The sequence below is a fragment of the Arvicanthis niloticus genome, chromosome 27, assembly GCF_011762505.2.
Source record: "Arvicanthis niloticus isolate mArvNil1 chromosome 27, mArvNil1.pat.X, whole genome shotgun sequence".
Classification (NCBI taxonomy): Eukaryota; Metazoa; Chordata; class Mammalia; order Rodentia; family Muridae; genus Arvicanthis; species Arvicanthis niloticus.
In genome coordinates, this window is record NC_133435.1 from 19,124,016 (window position 1) to 19,142,194 (window position 18,179).

At 39.5% G+C, this 18,179-nt stretch overlaps 1 protein-coding gene across 3 annotated transcripts; it reads right to left on the reverse strand.

Annotated features, from left to right (window-relative positions):
* Positions 1-670: 670 nt before the first annotated feature.
* On the reverse strand, positions 671-6,732 carry Spp1 (secreted phosphoprotein 1). 3 transcript variants are annotated; one of them, XM_076926316.1, is made up of 7 exons: positions 6,591-6,732; positions 5,420-5,487; positions 5,283-5,321; positions 4,079-4,159; positions 3,486-3,527; positions 2,218-2,496; positions 671-1,530 (listed from the first exon to the last, which is right to left on the reverse strand). In XM_076926316.1, the coding sequence occupies exons 2-7, from the start codon at positions 5,471-5,473 to the stop codon at positions 1,102-1,104; spliced, it is 924 nt and encodes a 307-aa protein (XP_076782431.1). In that variant the 5' UTR covers positions 5,474-5,487; positions 6,591-6,732; the 3' UTR covers positions 671-1,101. The 3 variants fall into 3 exon arrangements, with proteins under 3 accessions (XP_076782431.1, XP_076782430.1, XP_076782432.1); XM_076926315.1 differs by having other exon boundaries at positions 6,539-6,691; XM_076926317.1 differs by lacking the exon at positions 6,591-6,732 and adding an exon at positions 6,016-6,037.
* Between the last annotated feature and the right edge of the window lie 11,447 nt (positions 6,733-18,179).

The following is an 18,179-nucleotide window of genomic DNA, read 5'->3' on the forward strand; positions in this document are numbered from 1 at the left end:
TTTCCTTGAAAGCTGAATAGCATTCTATATACTGTATATTAGTGCCATGTTTTCATTATTCATTTGTCAGTTGAAGGATATTTGGATTGTGTTCGTGATTTCTAGATGGGATATCTAGTTTTAAAGACTAAAGTCATGTGTGGCACTGCAATCTTTCTGAAATTTCATGTTTGAATGAAACTGAAAAGGTTGGTTTTCATTTGAAACACACACACACAACCACACACACACACACATACACACACACACACACACACACACACACACAACCACACACACATAGAGAGAGAGACTTGAGAAAGCTTCTTACCTAAGAATGATCGAGATAGCTAGAAGACATACACAAGGTTACATAAGGGCAAGAAAGCCATACATTTACTGAGCAAATTAATGGATAATGACAGAAAACATAACAACTGGCTTTCGATTTCATCCAAGCTTCAACTTTCACTCGCTCTTAGTTAGTGAATGTCATAACTAGTTGAGAATACTTCAAAAGGGAGCCTTGTGGTTCTGGCTGCCATCAGCTCCCAGGTAACCCTCATTCCCCTGATTATTAAACCCTAAACGACTTTAACTGAATTTGGCATGTTCATTAAAATGGTTAATTATAGGCATTACAAAACAACTGTAAGAAACCAATAAAGAATAATTGATACCACCAGACTCCTTACACTCAAGATACAAGATTTATTCACACCAACAAAAATAATCACAACAAAATATACACTAATTATAAAACCAAAAGATTATAGTGACATAGGCCATTACAGTTTCTCTTTTAATTTTGCTTGTTTCTGTGAATTTGCTTGTCTCAACATACATTTTATTCATAAAAGAATAACAATAATTAAAATGCAGTTGTTGTTTGCATTTCTTGTACAGAAAGAACAGAAGCAAAGTGCTAAAGCATTCAGGTTACAATGGTGTTTGCATGAAACAACAAACTAAGCTAAGGACCCAAAATATCTATTTCTTTCTCTACATACATATATCCACTGAACTGAGAAATGAGCAGTTAGTATTCCTGCTTAACCCTCACTAACATTTTTTCTTGTTTTTACTAGAAGCAAAGTAAGGAATTGGGTTTTTGCCTCTTCTTTAATTGACCTCAGAAGATGAACTCTCTAATTCATGAGAAATGCGGAATTTCAGATACCTATCATCTTGCTTACTCTTAGTGTCTAGGACTAGCTTGTCCTCATGGCTGTGAAACTCGTGGCTCTGATGTTCCAGGCTGGCTTTGGAACTTGCCTGACTATCGATCATGTCAGACTGCTCGGCACTATCGATCACATCCGACTTCTCGGTGCTCTCGTGGCTAGCCTTCTGCTTATACTCCTTGGACTGCTCAAGGCTGTGTGTTTCCAGACTTGGTTCATCCAGCTGACTTGACTCATGGCTGGTCTTCCCATTGCTATCCTGATCAGGTACGCTCAGATGCTGGGCAACAGAGATGACCTTGAGAGCCTCATCGGACTCCTGGCTCTTCACGAGGGAGGTGAGGTCCTCATCTGTGGCATCAGGATACTGAGTCAAGAACAAATTGAAGAATTGTATAAACAGCCATGGATAAGAGCTTCTTAATACTTTGATTTCTAACTTTCAGGTCAAACTATACTAAATATTTTAAAATTTTTGATTGAAGAAAAATAATACTAGGATGTACTTTGTATTTCACCAGTAAGCTTCGTCTCAATCATTTCCAGTTTAATAGAGATATCATCTCTGTGTGTAATAAAACCTGTAAGGTTCTATCTCTGATGAAAAGACATTGAAAGTTGAACTGAATAGTATATACCAAGACTAAGTCTAGGCCGGACCCCTGACTAAGGGCTCATTGTAATGGTGACTTTACAATTCTGCTCACCCACTTAGCTTCTATCATATATATATATGACCATTATACATATGACCATTATATTTCACAAATAATTGCTGTTTTCCAAAGTAGCTATTTAATAACATAAATTGCTCTTAAATATTGCTCAGACTTTGGGTATGGAAAGATGGAATTGTGTGAGATAGGCAAAATTAAAAAGACATGCACACTTTAAACAGGACCATTAAAGCAGAAAAAAAAAAGCTCTGTATTCAAAGATCAATTTCAAATAAATGCACAGTACTTGGTGAATAGTGAGTGAATTTGCAGACTCTGGTTTCCTAGACATGAGCTCAAGCCATAGCCATTTTGAAACCTGTTTGTTCATCACTTACCTGTTCATCAGAAACCTGGAAACTCCTAGACTTTGACCTCAGTCCATAAGCCAAGCTATCACCTCGGCCATCGGGGACATCTACTGTAGGGACGATTGGAGTTAAAATGTCTGCTTGTGTACTGGCAGTGAAGGACTCATCAGATTCATCGGAATGGTGAGATTCGTCAGACTCATCAGAGTCCACAGAATCCTCGCTCTCTGTATGGTCTCCATCATCGTCGTCATCGTCATCGTCGTCCATGTGGTCATGGCTTTCATTGGAGTTGCTTGGAAGAGTCTAAATCAACATCAAGTTGGCTCAGTAAATTAGCGCTCAGGTTTTCTACTGTGCTAGCTTCGTTGAAATATTTTAGTTTCAAGGTCTTTGCATTTGCAATACATTCCATAGCTTTAAGCTAATGAAACAGGCCACTTGATTGCTTCTTAACACACAAACAAATGAAATAACATTCTGAGGCACTTTTTTTGGCCTTTTAAATAACATATCATTTTCTTAGATATTTTTAAGTCAAACTTATAAGTAAAACATTCATATTGATTACATATACTTCCTTGTAAATAGTGTGCATTATTAATTTACTAAATTCAAATAATTGTTAGATTGAATTTTTTCGTCTGAAACATAATTTCCCAAGACATCAGATCATCTGTATCTTAACATAGAGATAAAAAAAATCTATCATTGCCTTCCTATTATCGAGGATAGTTAAATGGCTCTGTTATACACGAGTATACAGACTATAGCCCAAATCCATACAGTGAACTAGGATTAAAGTCTATTGAACTAAAAATCTGCAAATGTCATAGTTCTTTTATCTAGTTTTCCTTATCAGAAATTATTTCTATGTTTAAATCGACTCTTAAGGGAAAGTTTTATTTATTTGCTCAGCAAATAGGGAAAGAACGCTTACAAGATAATCTTTAATATTAACAAAAACATTTTAAAGTAAAATATCTTGGCTTGGTTAAGCATTGATGATATGCTCTTCAAATATTAGTTAAAATATCTTTAAACTTTTTTATATTTTCATATTATAAGAGGCTTAAAGTTTCAAATAGCAGGCGCAGGTAGGCACTTTCTGTAACACTAAACTTCTCTGAAGAACCTGTGTATTTTGGTGATGAATGAACACAGCGCCCTTCTAAGCAAGCTTTTGAATGGAGATTTACTGGGATACTTGCTAATGAACTGACAATCTGAAGAAAATAATGCAGTGGCTTCTTCGGGGTTCCTAAAAGTGGGTCCCAGTGAATGTGAGAACTTACTTCTTGCTTAAAGTCATCCTTTTCTTCGGAGGACACAGCATTCTAGAGAAGGAAGGTCACATATCAGCACACATGCACGCTCAGCACACAACATACATGATCCGCTGTCTAACTCTAAAGTTACCCTTTTCAACCTAAAGCAGGTGTCATTTTTCAGCCTGCCGGATGATACAATGGATACAAAAGCTACAATGGATACAGAGTATCCATTGGTCCTCTAGACACTCACTTACCTCTAAGTGAGAAGATCTGGCTACCTGACCTGTGTGGCTTGGTTAGTAGCTGCACACCAGCAGTTTAGGGTTTGTTGATTTATCATTTGTTTATTTTATTTTGTGTGTGCAAGGGTTTTGCTTGTGTGTGTAGCAGTGCACCATGTGCCTGCTGTGCCTCTAGGAGATCAAAAGACTACAACAGAAGATTACTCCCTGGAACTGGAGTTAAAGAAGGATGTGAGCTGATATCTAGGTGCTGGGAAGTGAACACCCAGTCCTCTGTAAGAACAACTGTGCCATTTATCCAGCCCAGTTCTTCAGTTTTGAGAAATTAAACAAAACAAAACAAAACAAAACAAAACAAAACAAAAGCAATACCTGTGGGGTTAGGAGATTTTGCTTTTGAGATGGGTCAGGCTTCAGCCATGCGGCTACAGCATCTGGGTGTTTGCTGTAAAGCTATTTCAAAAACAAGTATACATTTGTTATTATTAAAAAAGAAATGCAGGGCTCTGTAAGCCATAATCTTAACATAAATGAATGATCATCTTCAGGAGTAGATGCTTAGAGGCTTTTTCATATTTTCTTCTGCTTATACATCTCTGAGACTCTAGAATACTGACTTTTGAGCTCTTCAGTGACACCCTAAATACCATTTGATGACCTATGATATGGTTATGCCTTTAAAAAATGCATCCCTGTATTTTAAAATATTTCTTTTGTCACATTTTTAAAGTACCAGTTATGATCTCTCTCCTGTATAGAAATTTTAATTTTCCCATTCTGTTATTGTAATTCAACATCTGTGTTCTCAAGACTGTTGGAAAACAGGCAGCCCCTCCACCCCACCACCGTCTTATACATCCTGGGTACCAATGTTTCCCTGACTCTCTTTGCTAAGCAATGAAGGTGCAGTGAAGTTCTACAATGGCCTTTATTCTGTTCATCTGGAACTGAACTCTGTGTGAACATGAGGTCTGTGTTTGACCAGCATGTTTGTACCTATCGTGGAGGAACAGGTACACCAATGCTGCTGGTGTTGTGTTGAAACATGTGAGGGTACTGGTTTGGCTTTCATTCTTGTTTAGAAAAATATAGTCTACAGTCAGCTAATATGCACAGTAGATTCAAACAGCATAAATGGACTTTTTTTTTTTTTTCACGATGGACTTGTTAGTGAATATCTTGGGCAGTATTGTAAATATCATAGTCATATGATCAGCTCCAGCTGACATCTGAGTGACGTTCTAATCTCAGCCTGTGGGATCTTCTGCTTCTAGAGAAGCACGCTGACTCAGCAAAGAAAGAATCATTCAAGGTCGTGGGACCTGCTTTATATAAGTAGCAAGAGTCCAGAACATGCTTTTATTATGTTAATAATCTAATTATGAGAGAATCTGTTTATTAAAAACAATGACATATTTGCTACTGTCTCTGTCTATAATATATAGTAAGTACTTTGAAATAAGCAGGCCTGATAATATAGATAAATAAAACAGCAACGAATAAAATGCTGTTCCCAGCAACTTTTGCGATGCTGGCAAACATTTTTCAGTTAAATGATCAACCCAGAGGTGCTTACCATCTTCTCCTCCGAGCTGCCAGAATCAGCCACTTTCACCTTTAAGACAGAAAAGTGACGGGTAAACGTGTGTGAGTGTGTTAAAGCTCAAGTTCATTTGCTGTCAAGAATACTCTTTAAGATTCAGCTATACTCACCGGGAGAGAGGAGGCAATGCCAAACAGGCAAAAGCAAATCACTGCCAATTTCATGGTTGTAGTTGGTCCTGCAACATATTTTGTGAGTCACAGTTAATGTCTTGACAGGTTCAAACACACTCTGCACCACCACACCAAACCACCAACAACTTATGGAATCTTTCTATATCTCAGAGAAAATTTCAGTGTGTAGGCTTTTGAATCAATATCTGTGTGCCTTTTCTTTCTCTCTACCTCCCATCCTTAGCAAGGGAAAGGGAAATTCCGCAGCTCTATTCATCCAAACGTTACATCTGGGGTCCCAGAGCTTATCCCCCCACTATCTGATGTCTCCAGCTCTCCACATCTAAGACCAGTTTCACAGAAGGTTCATAATTAAAATAGTGAACTACCATGAGAGTACTTTTTCCAAGAAAGAAAAGTAAAAAGAAAATAGAACAATAAAATTTGCGTTTTTCATTTTCCAATTTGCATTTCAAATGTGATTTTTTAACTTACATTATTAAGAAAGTGATACAAAGCCAAAAGAAACAAACATATCTTTGAAACTGAGTAAGATATTCTATTTGGAATATTAAAAAAAAAAAAAAACCCACTGAGAGCAGGCAACAGCTTTTCTGTGCGTGACGATGAGTCTCCTTGTTATCACACAGCGACCTTAGTGAAAAGTGTAAAAGGCAGGTGCAGAAGCAAGACATTAGAAGGATCTTTTTTGAAGTGAGACAGTTCACTAAAAATAGCAATATCTGGTTTATATAAATATAGAGGATTCTCTCTTACTGATCTCCACAGTCATCCAGCCGCTTGAAAATGATGCACACATTTGTTCCAAAGATACATAGAACTTTACATTGTGTGTGTGACACACACACACACACACACACACACACACACACACACAAACAGTGAGAGAGAGGGGGGGGAAGAGAGAGAGAGATTAGTAGCAGTTCTTTCTGTCCTTTAAAGGACCAAGTAGTTTTATTTTTAACTTCTACATCCAACCGACTTTGAAAATACCTGGAAGCCTGCAATGTTCTTGACCAGCTTATTCAAAAAGATCAGAATAGTGCGAGGGTGACTAACAAGTACTACTGTTAAAAGAATGTTCTCTGGACTCACCGTCAGAATTCAGCCAGGAGTACTGCAGCCTCCCCGGCCACTGCAGGCTTACCTTAGCTGCTTCCTCCGAGAATGCCGAATGCCGCAGGAGACTGCAAAGCCAAAGATGCTGATGCTTGGCGCCTTCAGTCCGAGCTGCTGGTAGCTCAGACCTCCCAGAATTTAAATGCTGTTCCAGACAGTCTCCACCAACCAGGAGGCGGAGTTGATGTGTCATGAGGTTTTTGCCACTGCCCCGCCCACCTGCTCCTACACTTCCCCCTCTGGTTTTGTGGTTGATTAAAAAAAAAAAAAAGGAAGAAAAGGAAACACACACAAAGCATTACTTGTGAGCAATGTCATTAGCAACCCCTTTCATTTATAGACTGCATTTAGAGTCCCGGAAGAGCATCAGGGATCCATAAGGAAGGGAAGAGTAAGTCACCCTCATAGAGATTTTGTTTATAGTTACTGAATTAGTGGAAAAACATAAATGGGAATGAAAGGTATGGATTTTCCTTCTATCTAAGTTACAGATAAAAGCCACATGGATACACTATTTGATTCTCTCAGTCTTACTGAACACTAGAGAGTTGCTGTTTCGGCAGAATTTTCAGAACCTCCCCTTTTGCCTTTGTATTTAGTAGCTTAGGTTGACTGGTGTACCGTGGCTCAGTTTCTTACTCCAAAAGATCACCATGAGTTTGAGGCTAGCCTGGGCTACATACTATGTTCCAGGTCAGTTTGGGCAACAGTGAGACCCTTTCACAAAAGAAACAGAACCTCAAAACAAAACGAACTAACGTCTCAGTTTTGACACTTGAGCTATGCAGCAGCTTGCCATTTGCACAGACCACACAGTGACCCTGAATTCCTCTCATGCCTCCACTGACCTTTAGAGACATGAACCTCGTTGCTCTGTTGGAGCAGCTGGGAGTGCTGGTTCTGATGCTATCTAAACTATAATGGCCACATAGAACAGAAGAGATGGCTACTCTGGATAGAGCCTGCCTAAGCAAGCAGTTTGTAAGTGAGAGCAGAATGCCTGCTGGCCAGAGAAGCTGCAGGAGCCAGACTCTGCCTTTCAGCCCTTCTGTAACCAATGCCCTTGTGACCTTGGACAAGTCACTTAGCCAAAGTACAGGACAATGGATTAGTGTGTGTACATACACTAACCCCGCTCCCCCACATGCTAAAGAACATGTATAGTAACTATTACAGAAATCTTCAGCAGAGGCAAGGAGCCGTGATTTGTGATGTCTTTGAATTGATCTTTAAGCTATACACATTAAAGCATATTCTGAATATTTTTAAAGACACAACTTATATTTCTGGATTATCTTTTTTGAGTTTTATTTTCTAGAATATATAAGGTTGGCTACTTAAAAAGATTTTAATATTTGTATTAACAAAACATTACTGAATAGTTAAGAAGTATTCAAATGGGATAAAATTTAGGTGAAACAGACTGCTTTAAATATTTAATGTTGTCCTGCAAGTATGTCTTTTCTTCCCTTACCTGAAATGGAGAACACAGGACTTATTACCTTACATCTCCAGTGTAAGAGGCATGCAGTAATTGAGATTAAAGTTAAGTCAAACCTTTGTTGTATTAGCCATCAGTGCTACTTAGAAAATCCTGCTTTAAATATAAATATAGATTAAGTAATCTTCTACAGGGTTAAACTAATTAGCACAAAGCTGTTGTGAGCATTTGGGTTATCTCTTGACGAATGTATTCTAAATGAATTAATATTATTACTTTGGAGGTCATTATCACAGGCTTTATTAAGATAACACCTATGACTATCAAATATAAATCACACAGGTTATAAAGTTGTAAAAACAGACTTCTTATTCCTTTTTTTAAAAAACGTCTTTTTGCCACTTAAGCACAACACCCACATCAGTTTGTGTTTTCAGTGTTTTGCAGGGAAATTCCACAAATCCTAAGGCAACAAGCAGTCCACAGTGCTCACTGCAGCTTACCCTGCGCCCACAGGAATGATTCAACAGGAATCGGGAGGTATAGGAATAGATTTTGCTGGAGCTGCGCCATCTCGAGCTGAACCATATGACCCTTCCAGGACTCTGTTACTCCCAAGTGCCACACGATGGCAGCATTTCTAGAAACGGCGACAGACTCAAAGGCTTCAAAGATTTTTCTGATTCAACAAAGTAAAACATCCTTAGAGGCAGACTGTATACACCCCGTTTCCCAGAATGCCGAGTAGGGAAGTATTTCTCAGCAATGACCCAGTTGGGAACCAGGGCCAGGGACCCTGAAAACCAAAGCACCCCTGTCCCGCTCTGTTGATCCCTTCAGCAATCCCAGGTCGACAGACAGGACTGTCTGCTTCCCCCTTCCTACACTCACACCAGCTTTGAGTGTCTGCGACCTTGAGGATGAGGCACTTTGTGCTGGGAGCAATTCTGCAAAACAGAGGACAAAACGCCCTTCTGACTTGAGGCGCGTGCTTTTGGTTTCTGAATTCAACTATGCTGCTTACATTTTTCCTGAGTGGGATTTTCCAATTGTTTAGAATTCACACATTAAACAATTTAAACGCAGCACTGTCAGTTAGCTCTTGTATTTCCAAGTCTCAGGCTTAGCTAACAGCTGGTAGGTAGGAGCAAAGTCTGAAACACACACATTCTTTGTGAATCCTGTCAGTGGAAATAAAGAAGTTTAGTTGCAAAGAGTGATTTGTGATCTTAAAACCGTAAGTGTGATGTAAACACCATAAGAAGTTACATGGAAACATAAAGAACATTGTTATTCTCCTGTTTACATAAAAAATTCCCACATCACTGGAAAAGTTAAGTGTTTAATGCCATTTAAGTTGATGGGAAATTTTATTATACTGACATTCACCTTATCTGGAGGTTTCTAACTAGATTCTATATAGTACAGCATTCTCAGCTATATGTATTCATTTTGTCCCCAAATAAAGGTTCAGATGTCTTGGAATTGTCTTGACACCATAACTAATCTGTCAGAAGTTTAGTTTATGGAAAGGAGACTAAAGGGTGAGATTTTTAGATTCAGACATGGAAATAGTATGTTTTACAAACACCACTAAGAAATAATATAAATTCTTTTATCCCATTGTTTAGTGCCACAGACAACAAAATCCACCTCTGAGAAGGTGATCTTTCTTATAGAAGGTGGTATCATAGAAGATGGTCTTATAGAAGGTGGTCTTACATGGGTAATTATCAGTTTTGAACTAAAACAAATGAAAAAAACTTTGACCTCAAAGTTTTTTTCTTTAATCTATATGTTTTAGAGCACAGAAAGGTTTCACTGTGATATTCATGCATGTATATCATTATGCTTTGTTCTTATTCTTTCTCCCCAGACTTTTTCTCTGTCCTCTCTTGTTCCCTCTTGTTGGTCTCCCAAACAGTCTTCCCTTTTGGTTTCCTAATAAGTAGCATCAACTCCATCAACTCTCCATCTTATCTCACTGCTTCCTTTAAACTTCTTCCTCTTCTCTCAGGGTCCCTTTCTACCTTCACATTCTCCCCCCCCCCCCCACATGCACACACAAACACATACATACACATAGATATGCACACACACACATGTACAGGCACTCATATACAGGTACACACAAAGCACACACACATACACAGGCACACACATGCACATGCACAAATACATGCACACACAGACACACACATGCACACATACATGCACAGGTATACACACATACATAAACAGGCACATATACACATACACACATACACAGGTGAACACAAACAAACACATACACACAGATATACACATACAGGCTCACAAACACACACAGATACATACACACAGACACACACAATAACACACAGAGACACATAGACACACAGACACACTCAGGTACACACACAGGCACACAGACACACACACAATGTACATGCACGGGGACACAGACAGACGCATAGGCGCACATATCTCACACACACAAACTTAAATCTATACTTGTGTATTTTTCTTTTAACATACATAATCTCTACTCTCATCTATTTTTCTATGAATACCATAATTTCGGTCTTTATAACTGAGTAAAATCCCATTGTGTACGTGTACCACATTTTCTTTATTCATTCATCCATGGTTCATCTAGGTTAGTTCCATTTTTTTTTGGCCTTTGTGAACAGTGCAGCAATGTACTTGGATATGTAGATGCCTTTACAGTGTATTAACTTAGAATCCTTATTATGTGTGGCTTACATTTCTATACAAAGGCAAGGCTCCACACGTGAGCCTGCCTTATGAATCTGGCTTATTTGATTAAGATGGTGATCTCTAGTTGTATTTCATTTTATAGCACGCACCACATTTTCTTTAACTGTTCATCTGTCGATAGATATCTAGGCTGAGTTTATAACTTGACCACTATGAATAGTGCTGCCGTAAATATGAGCTGCAGGTACTTCCGTGTTGTGTCAAATGGAGCACATAATATATTTGTGCTGTGTGGTCTTTCTACTTTTTAGGGGTGTTGTTGTTGTTGTTATTGTTGTTTTGTGATAGGGTTTCTCTGTGTAACAACAGTCCTGGCTGTCCTGGAACTTGCTTTGTAGACTAGGCTGGCCTCAAATTCAGACCTACATCTGTTTCCCTAGTGCTGGGATTAAAGGCGTGCACCACCACCTTGCCTAAGTGAATACATGGCAAAGACAGCACCTCGCCCTCTTAGATTGTCTTAGAAAGACCCATACTGACTGCTTATTTCTACAGTTAAGTGATTACACTCATTCATACTCCCCCCAGCAGTGTATGAAGGAGTCCTGATTCTTCCTGTTCTACACTGAAACAGTCTCTGTAGTGTGCTCTACCATTGAGATAGTTTCTCTTTCTAATATTTATTTATTTATTCATTCATTCATTTATTTGTCATTATTCACAATGGGGATACTTTAACGTTCTTCACGTGGAAGTTCCCTTAAAATAGATTTATTTTCTCAAATGATATTTTCCTATCCTGATAGGCTGGATACTCATGAAAATGAAACCACATTTGAAACTTGTGCAGTCACTGGGGTTAAGGAAGCGTGGTTGAGAAGGAAAATCTGGGATGTGGACAGAGAGGCTCATGGTCACCATCCTGTGTCTACACTGTCATTGAAAGAGCATTGTGGGTTTTGACTCGAAAGGAAGTCTCCCCTTCCAGCATCCATCATAGGAGCAGAGAACTGTACACCAATAGCAACAATGAGGCAGGCACTGGTAATTACAGAAATTCTGAAGACGGAGGTCTCTGCTTCTGACAAGAAGCTAGATAAACGTCTGGCAGCCACAGGCTCTCATTTGTGCAGATAGCTAATTGTAGCAATAAGTGATAATGACAGATTTATGAAGAATGTATGAAGGGACAGAAACATAAGAGAATACTTGTGAAAATTTGATGTTTAAGCAATTTAATATAAGGTAATATAAGAATGTGACTGTCTTAGTGTATAACAACAACAACAACAACAACAACAAACCAAAAGAGAAAGAGACAAAATCTGGACCCCAAGAAAGAGGCTAAGGTGGATGTTTTCAAATTCCATTTTCCTAGAGGCATTTTCTTTTTTGACTGTTGTTGAGGAATAACAGCATTAATATCTCTCTTCCCGACAAATACAGGACATAAATAATTGCAACCCAAGTTTGATAGTTTTCTTTAGTGTTTGAATCTTTAATAAAATATAAGTTCTATGATGTGTTTCTGCAGCTTATATGTCAATATGCATTCAGTGAAGGAATAAATTAATCTTCTGTCATAAAATGTACGTTATTCTTATGCAGTTCAGGTGACTCCTGATGGATTTTTTTCTGTTGCTTTCATAAAGCCCCATCTTTACCATCTTTTCTGGATCCCATTGAAAATAACTCTCACATTTTTCTCCCATTTCCTAGAGGATCCTGGGAAATTCCTCCACTGGTTCATTCCTTGACAGTATTGATCTGGATTATTTCAAAGTCAGTTTCAGCTCTAAACTTGTATGATTTTGTGTTTCTTTTAAGTTTCTGAAAAATGCAATATCGACTTTACAAGAGGAGGAACGATTAGGTCACTGCAATAAACTGCAGCTAGATCCAGAGACGTTCAAATTGAAGGGTGAATTCTGACACAGAGAGCCACTAACAGGACAGTAGCCACCAAGAAGCTGAAAAGCTGAGATATTTATTCATTGTAAAATATCATGCACGCTTTCTTGTACTTTAAATGGAGATAAAAACAAAGGAACACTATAATACTAGTGACAATGAAGCTGTGTTTTTATTTCATTTAACATTTGTCTGTGTGTGTATGTGTGTGTGTGTGTACACATGTGTGTGCACATACGTGTGTGCTGTGCATGTGGAGGCCAGAGGTCTAACGTGGGTGTTGTTCCTCAAGGCTGCCATTCCTTTACTCACTTAGTCATCCTGCAAACCCCAAAATGGTATTTTTAAAAGCATTAAATCACTCTCAACAAATGACTTTACTGTCAGTCTACCATGTGCTGGAAACTATGCTCTGACTTCCCACAATATAGATTTTCTACAGGCATTTCTCAATGTGGGTCAGATTCTGTTGTCCCATGAGTAGGAGGCTGGAACCGAAGAGGTTGGTCTGTTTCTTTCCTGGAAAGGGAGTCTGTGGCTTGGGGGCAGCTTTACTGCTGATCCGATCAGGCCTCTGCAGCTGACCGTGACCCCAGCTGTTTTTAGATCTTGCTTCCTTCACTCCTTCCCTCTGCATTTCCAAGCACCCATGGACATGATATTCAGATAAACCTTAAATTTCACTTTGTATCCAGGTAAGTTGCCGAGGAGCCACACAGGATGAAATTTGTCTCCAAGGCTGTGCTCTCCACCCAGACCACCCTCAAGACAATTTACACTGCTTGGTTTTTTTGTAAATATTTCTGTGTAATTACAAGGCATTTACTTCTTTCTGTGGTAAAAAAAAAAAAAAAAAAAAAAAAAAACAACCCCAAACCTACCTTTGCTTATTCAAAACCGAGATATTCAAAATAATAACTACAATGCTGACAAGTTTACGTGTTTTATGAGACTTATATATTGAACAATTTTTTAGAAGGTGCATTAAATCAAGTATTCCTAACAACTATCTTATTTGCATAATAACTTGATTTTTTTTTTCAATTCTTATACTAGAAGCTAAGTACTATCTCTGTCCTGTCCGTTTGTGAGGTCTGCTCACTTCTTGAAAATGCATGGCAGGGTTGGGAGATAGCTTGCCTTTTCAGCGGAAAGATCTGAACCGAGTCTACAGAGCCCTCACTGCCAAGGTGGGGGTGGGTGGGAGGATGGAGGGGGCGAATGAACAGACAAAAGAAACAAAGAAAGAAACAAAGAGACAAAGAAGCAAAGACAAAGAAAGCCATCCTTCCATCCATCACTGCTCAGGGTTGGAATTCTAGCACTGGGGAGTTACAGACAGTTGTTCCCTCAGGACTCTCTGGCTGCCTTAGCCTGCTTGCTGAGTTCCAGGCCAGTGAAAGACCCTGTCTCAAAAAATGTAGACAGCACCGGAGGAACTAAGCCTGAGCTTGTCCTCTGACCTCCATATGTGTGCATACTACCCCATGAGTGTGTACTAACACATGCTTGCATATTACCCCATGTACGTACACTACCCCATGTGTACATACTAGCACATATGCTGTATACACACGTGTGTACACACTAACACATGTGCATACTACCCCCTGTGTGCACACTAACACATGTGCATACTACCCCCTGTGTGCACACTAGCACATGTGTGTATATAGCACATGTGTGCATACTACCCCATGTGGGCATATATCCCAAGTGTGGGCACTAGTCCATGCATGTGTGTATACTACTCCATGTATGCATACTACCCCATGTGAACACATGACATTATATGTGAATTGATAAAATTGATAGTTTTGTCTGACAAGCTCAGATCTACTACAAATGAAAAGCTTTGTTTTTCCACGTATGTCACGCAGCAGAAGGGCCATGACATGAAAGGGTCATGAGCTACAGAGCATGAGAGAATATCACTGTATATTTGCTGTGAATAACCAATGCCAAGCATACTCTTGCACACTGTGGGTTGATATGAACTTCGTGCTGAATACGTAATGCAATAACCTTGACTACTTTTCTTGACCCTGCAAAGGTGAATTGTTGATATTTTAACAGAGGCCATGGAGAAAGGCACATTCCAACCTTGTGTCGTTGTGTCTGAACCCCACTTCATACCCAACACAACAATGGTAGCAGGGACAGCTGCTGTATCAGCGCTGCATCACTGCATCATCTTCCAGGAAGTGGGCCGTGGAGCTGATGCCACTTTCCAGCCTTCCTGCATCTCGATGTGATTAGTTCTTGGCGGTGGGATATGTTTTCACTCCCAGATAGAAGAACCTCTAGTTTTCCTCTTTTGTTTGTTTGTTTGTTAGTTTTTCAAGACAGGCTTTCTCTGTATAGCCTTGGCTGTCCTGGAACTCACTCGGTAGATCAGGCTGGCCTCGAACTCAGAAATCCGCCTGCCTCTGCCTCCCAAGTGCTGGGATTAAAGGCGTGCGCCACCACCGCCTGGCTAGTTTTCCTCTTTATCAGCCTCACAGTTTGTCCAAATGGGAGGATTTGGGAAGCATTTTTAGAAAGTTTAGTGGCAGAAAGGACCTACTGTATGTTGTCTGTTGACCGTAGACCTTGGTTTTAGGTATCACATGACTAAGATACATGTTTCTCTTGTCTAGAGAATCTGACATCTATTAGGTAGATGCTGTCTTAATTAATGCAACGCCGTGCATGTAATATCACTCCCTCTATAGATTTGAGTTTGAAGCCCATGTAACTAGATTCATGAAACTGACTTTAAGTCACAAGGCCAATATGTCACACATATTTCCTACTTTCTGATTTCTAAAATCTATGCAATGTTACCAATATGCTAATTAGGATCTGGTTACCAGATCAAATATTATGTGGGTGGTAAATTCCAGGAAACGTGGAGTATTTTAAAGCAGTCTCCCACCCGACTGTGGGAATAACCATAATTAGAGGAAGCGGTAAGCTAGACCAGAAGCTGTTATGGTTGGGAGATAGAGTATGCCGTTTTCCTGTGTAGTTCATCGATATCCTCTGACCCTTGCGGGAGAGTTTTGGTCTGTGTATCAGAAGTTGGCCAAGGGGTTAGCCAGCATTCTCTGCGCAGCCGCTGAAGAGCTTCTGTGTAGCTCGCCATCTGCAGGGCTGGTCCACCCACTTGTCTGGGTCGTGGAGGAAGTGGACGCAGGGACAGAAAGTGACCCTTTCCTGCTTTGGGCCATTTCTGAAGTTCTTCAGACTTGAGTTTCGCCTTTATTTTTGTTTACCGGGAAGTGGTTCAGACACAAGCCAAGCTCTGGAGTTGATCTCCCTGAAGGTTTCATAATGTCTCCTTTCATCAGGTTCCATCACTTTGTAATTAAATTTACGTTGTAAGGATCTGGTGTTGTGACGTCAGAAAGTGAAAGGCAAAGATTTTCGTTTAAGTCTGTAGTTTCTGACTGGCATGGAAATAAATGAAAAGCATTCTGCTTTTCTACTTTTGAAAGCAATAAAAATTCTACACATGACACTCATTTTTCTGAAACACACTGTTTTCAGAGAGCTGTGGTAAGTTGCGGCAGCTGTTGTTCCTGGTGGTCCTGACATCTATAATGCGTGTCATACTCGTGGGCAGAAGACAAGGCCAGCAAATGCCATTGATTAAGCTGTTACTCCACAAACCAGAGAATGAGGGAGTACCAGGCTGCCTGGCTGTACATCTTCTGCACAAATGATTTAAGTACTTCCAATAAAGGTTTATAAAATATAAGGGAATATAATTAATAGTTATGGATTTGGGAGAAGAAAGCTTAAAAATGAACACATTTTATATTAATTGCAGAAAAATTATATTTAAAGCATCTAGCTTGATAGATTGGCTCATAAATATTAAGTTTCACAAATCACCATAAGTTTGAAAAAATGCTTAAAACCCACCAATTTAAGTTTTTTATAAAATACCTTTAAAGTTCTAGTTAGGTATTTTAAAAGGAGCTTTTCAGGGAAAAATGAAAAATATATTAAAAATAGCACTGCATATTCTAGGGCTATGATTCTAGTCCTGGAATTTCCCTGCAGAAGGAGGGACTGGTGAAGGAGGGAACCTGTGGCAGAAGGTTGGGGCAGGGTACAGGGCTTGATTCTTAGCTACCATTTTAGCTCTAAGACAACTCAAATGCTAGAAGTATAGAAAAATCATAAATATAGACACAGGTTAAAAAAATTTAATTCAAATAAGAAAGACTGTCTGTCCTCTGCAGGGCCAACTCAGTGAGTTCAGGAGGCAGCTATGGAATGGCACTGCAAGCCAATGAGTTTCTCTTTGGTCCATGATAAATTTTAACCCCGGGCATGTTTTTAACTGGGTTCCAGGTTAAAAGACTTCAGCGTCATAATTCCTTTATCTTTACAAAATTATGGCGATTCAGTCATGTGATCAGAGTAAGCCAGGCCTTGGGGAAACCTACCTACAACATACATTTTTTAAAAGTTATATTTATTATTTCATATATTACAAACCTCAGTGTCCCCTCCCTCCTCTCCTCCCAAGCCCTCTCTCCCACCTTCCCTGTCATCCTAGTCCACTCCTCTTCCATTTCCCTTCAAAATGGAGCTGGCGTCCCAGGGACATCATCCAAACATAGCGTATCAAGTACCAATAAGACTGGAACATCCCATAATAGTAAGGCTAGAAGAGGCAACCCAGTAGGAGGAAATGGGTCCCAAAAGTAGGTAAAAGAGTCAAAGACAGCCCCTGCTTGTCCTGTTTGGAGTATCACAAGAACATCAAGCTTCTTAGCCTTAGCAAATATGCAGAGGGCCTAGTCAGACAGGCTCCCTGATTGTTGGTCCAGGGTTTGCGAGGCCCTATGAGCCAGTCATCTATAACGTAATTTTGTAAATAAAATTTGTGTTGGTCAGGGGTATTTTTTTTGTTACTGTGACAGAATAACTGAATAAGTCCAACCTTTAAGCTATAAGCTCATTAGATTCATAGTTCTTTTTTTTTGGGGGGGGGGTTCAAGAGCATAACACTATTTCAGCATAACTGTGGTGAGGAGATCTCTCTACAGTGGCCTAGTGTAGTGTGATAGATGACAATGAATTGATGGTGCCACAATGTGATAGAGCAAGCAGTTCTATCATGAACCAGGAAGCCAGAGACATACTAGGGTCTCCTCATCCCTTCTAAGTTCACATCCCCAATGACTTATAGATACCCCACTTTAAATAGGTCTATCATCTCAACACTGCCACACTGGGGACCAAATCTCTTAACACATGCATCCTTGGGAGATAAGACATGTCCAACTAAAAGCATCCTTTTACTGGAAAATATCCACATTCTCCAATTATATGTCACCTATAGCAGTAGGGCCAAGTCAACATGAAAGATCTTTCATGGTCAGCAAAGCCATAAGTATTTAGTGTCTGGCCCTTCTCAGGAAAGAATTGTACCCTTTTGTTCTGAGTGTAATATGCATGCACTTCCTTATATTTGTCTGTGTTTTGTTTTCACGTGTATGTGTATGATATTCATGGGTGCATAGAAGTGGGTTAACATGTGTGAGGGGCACACACGTGTGTGTGTGT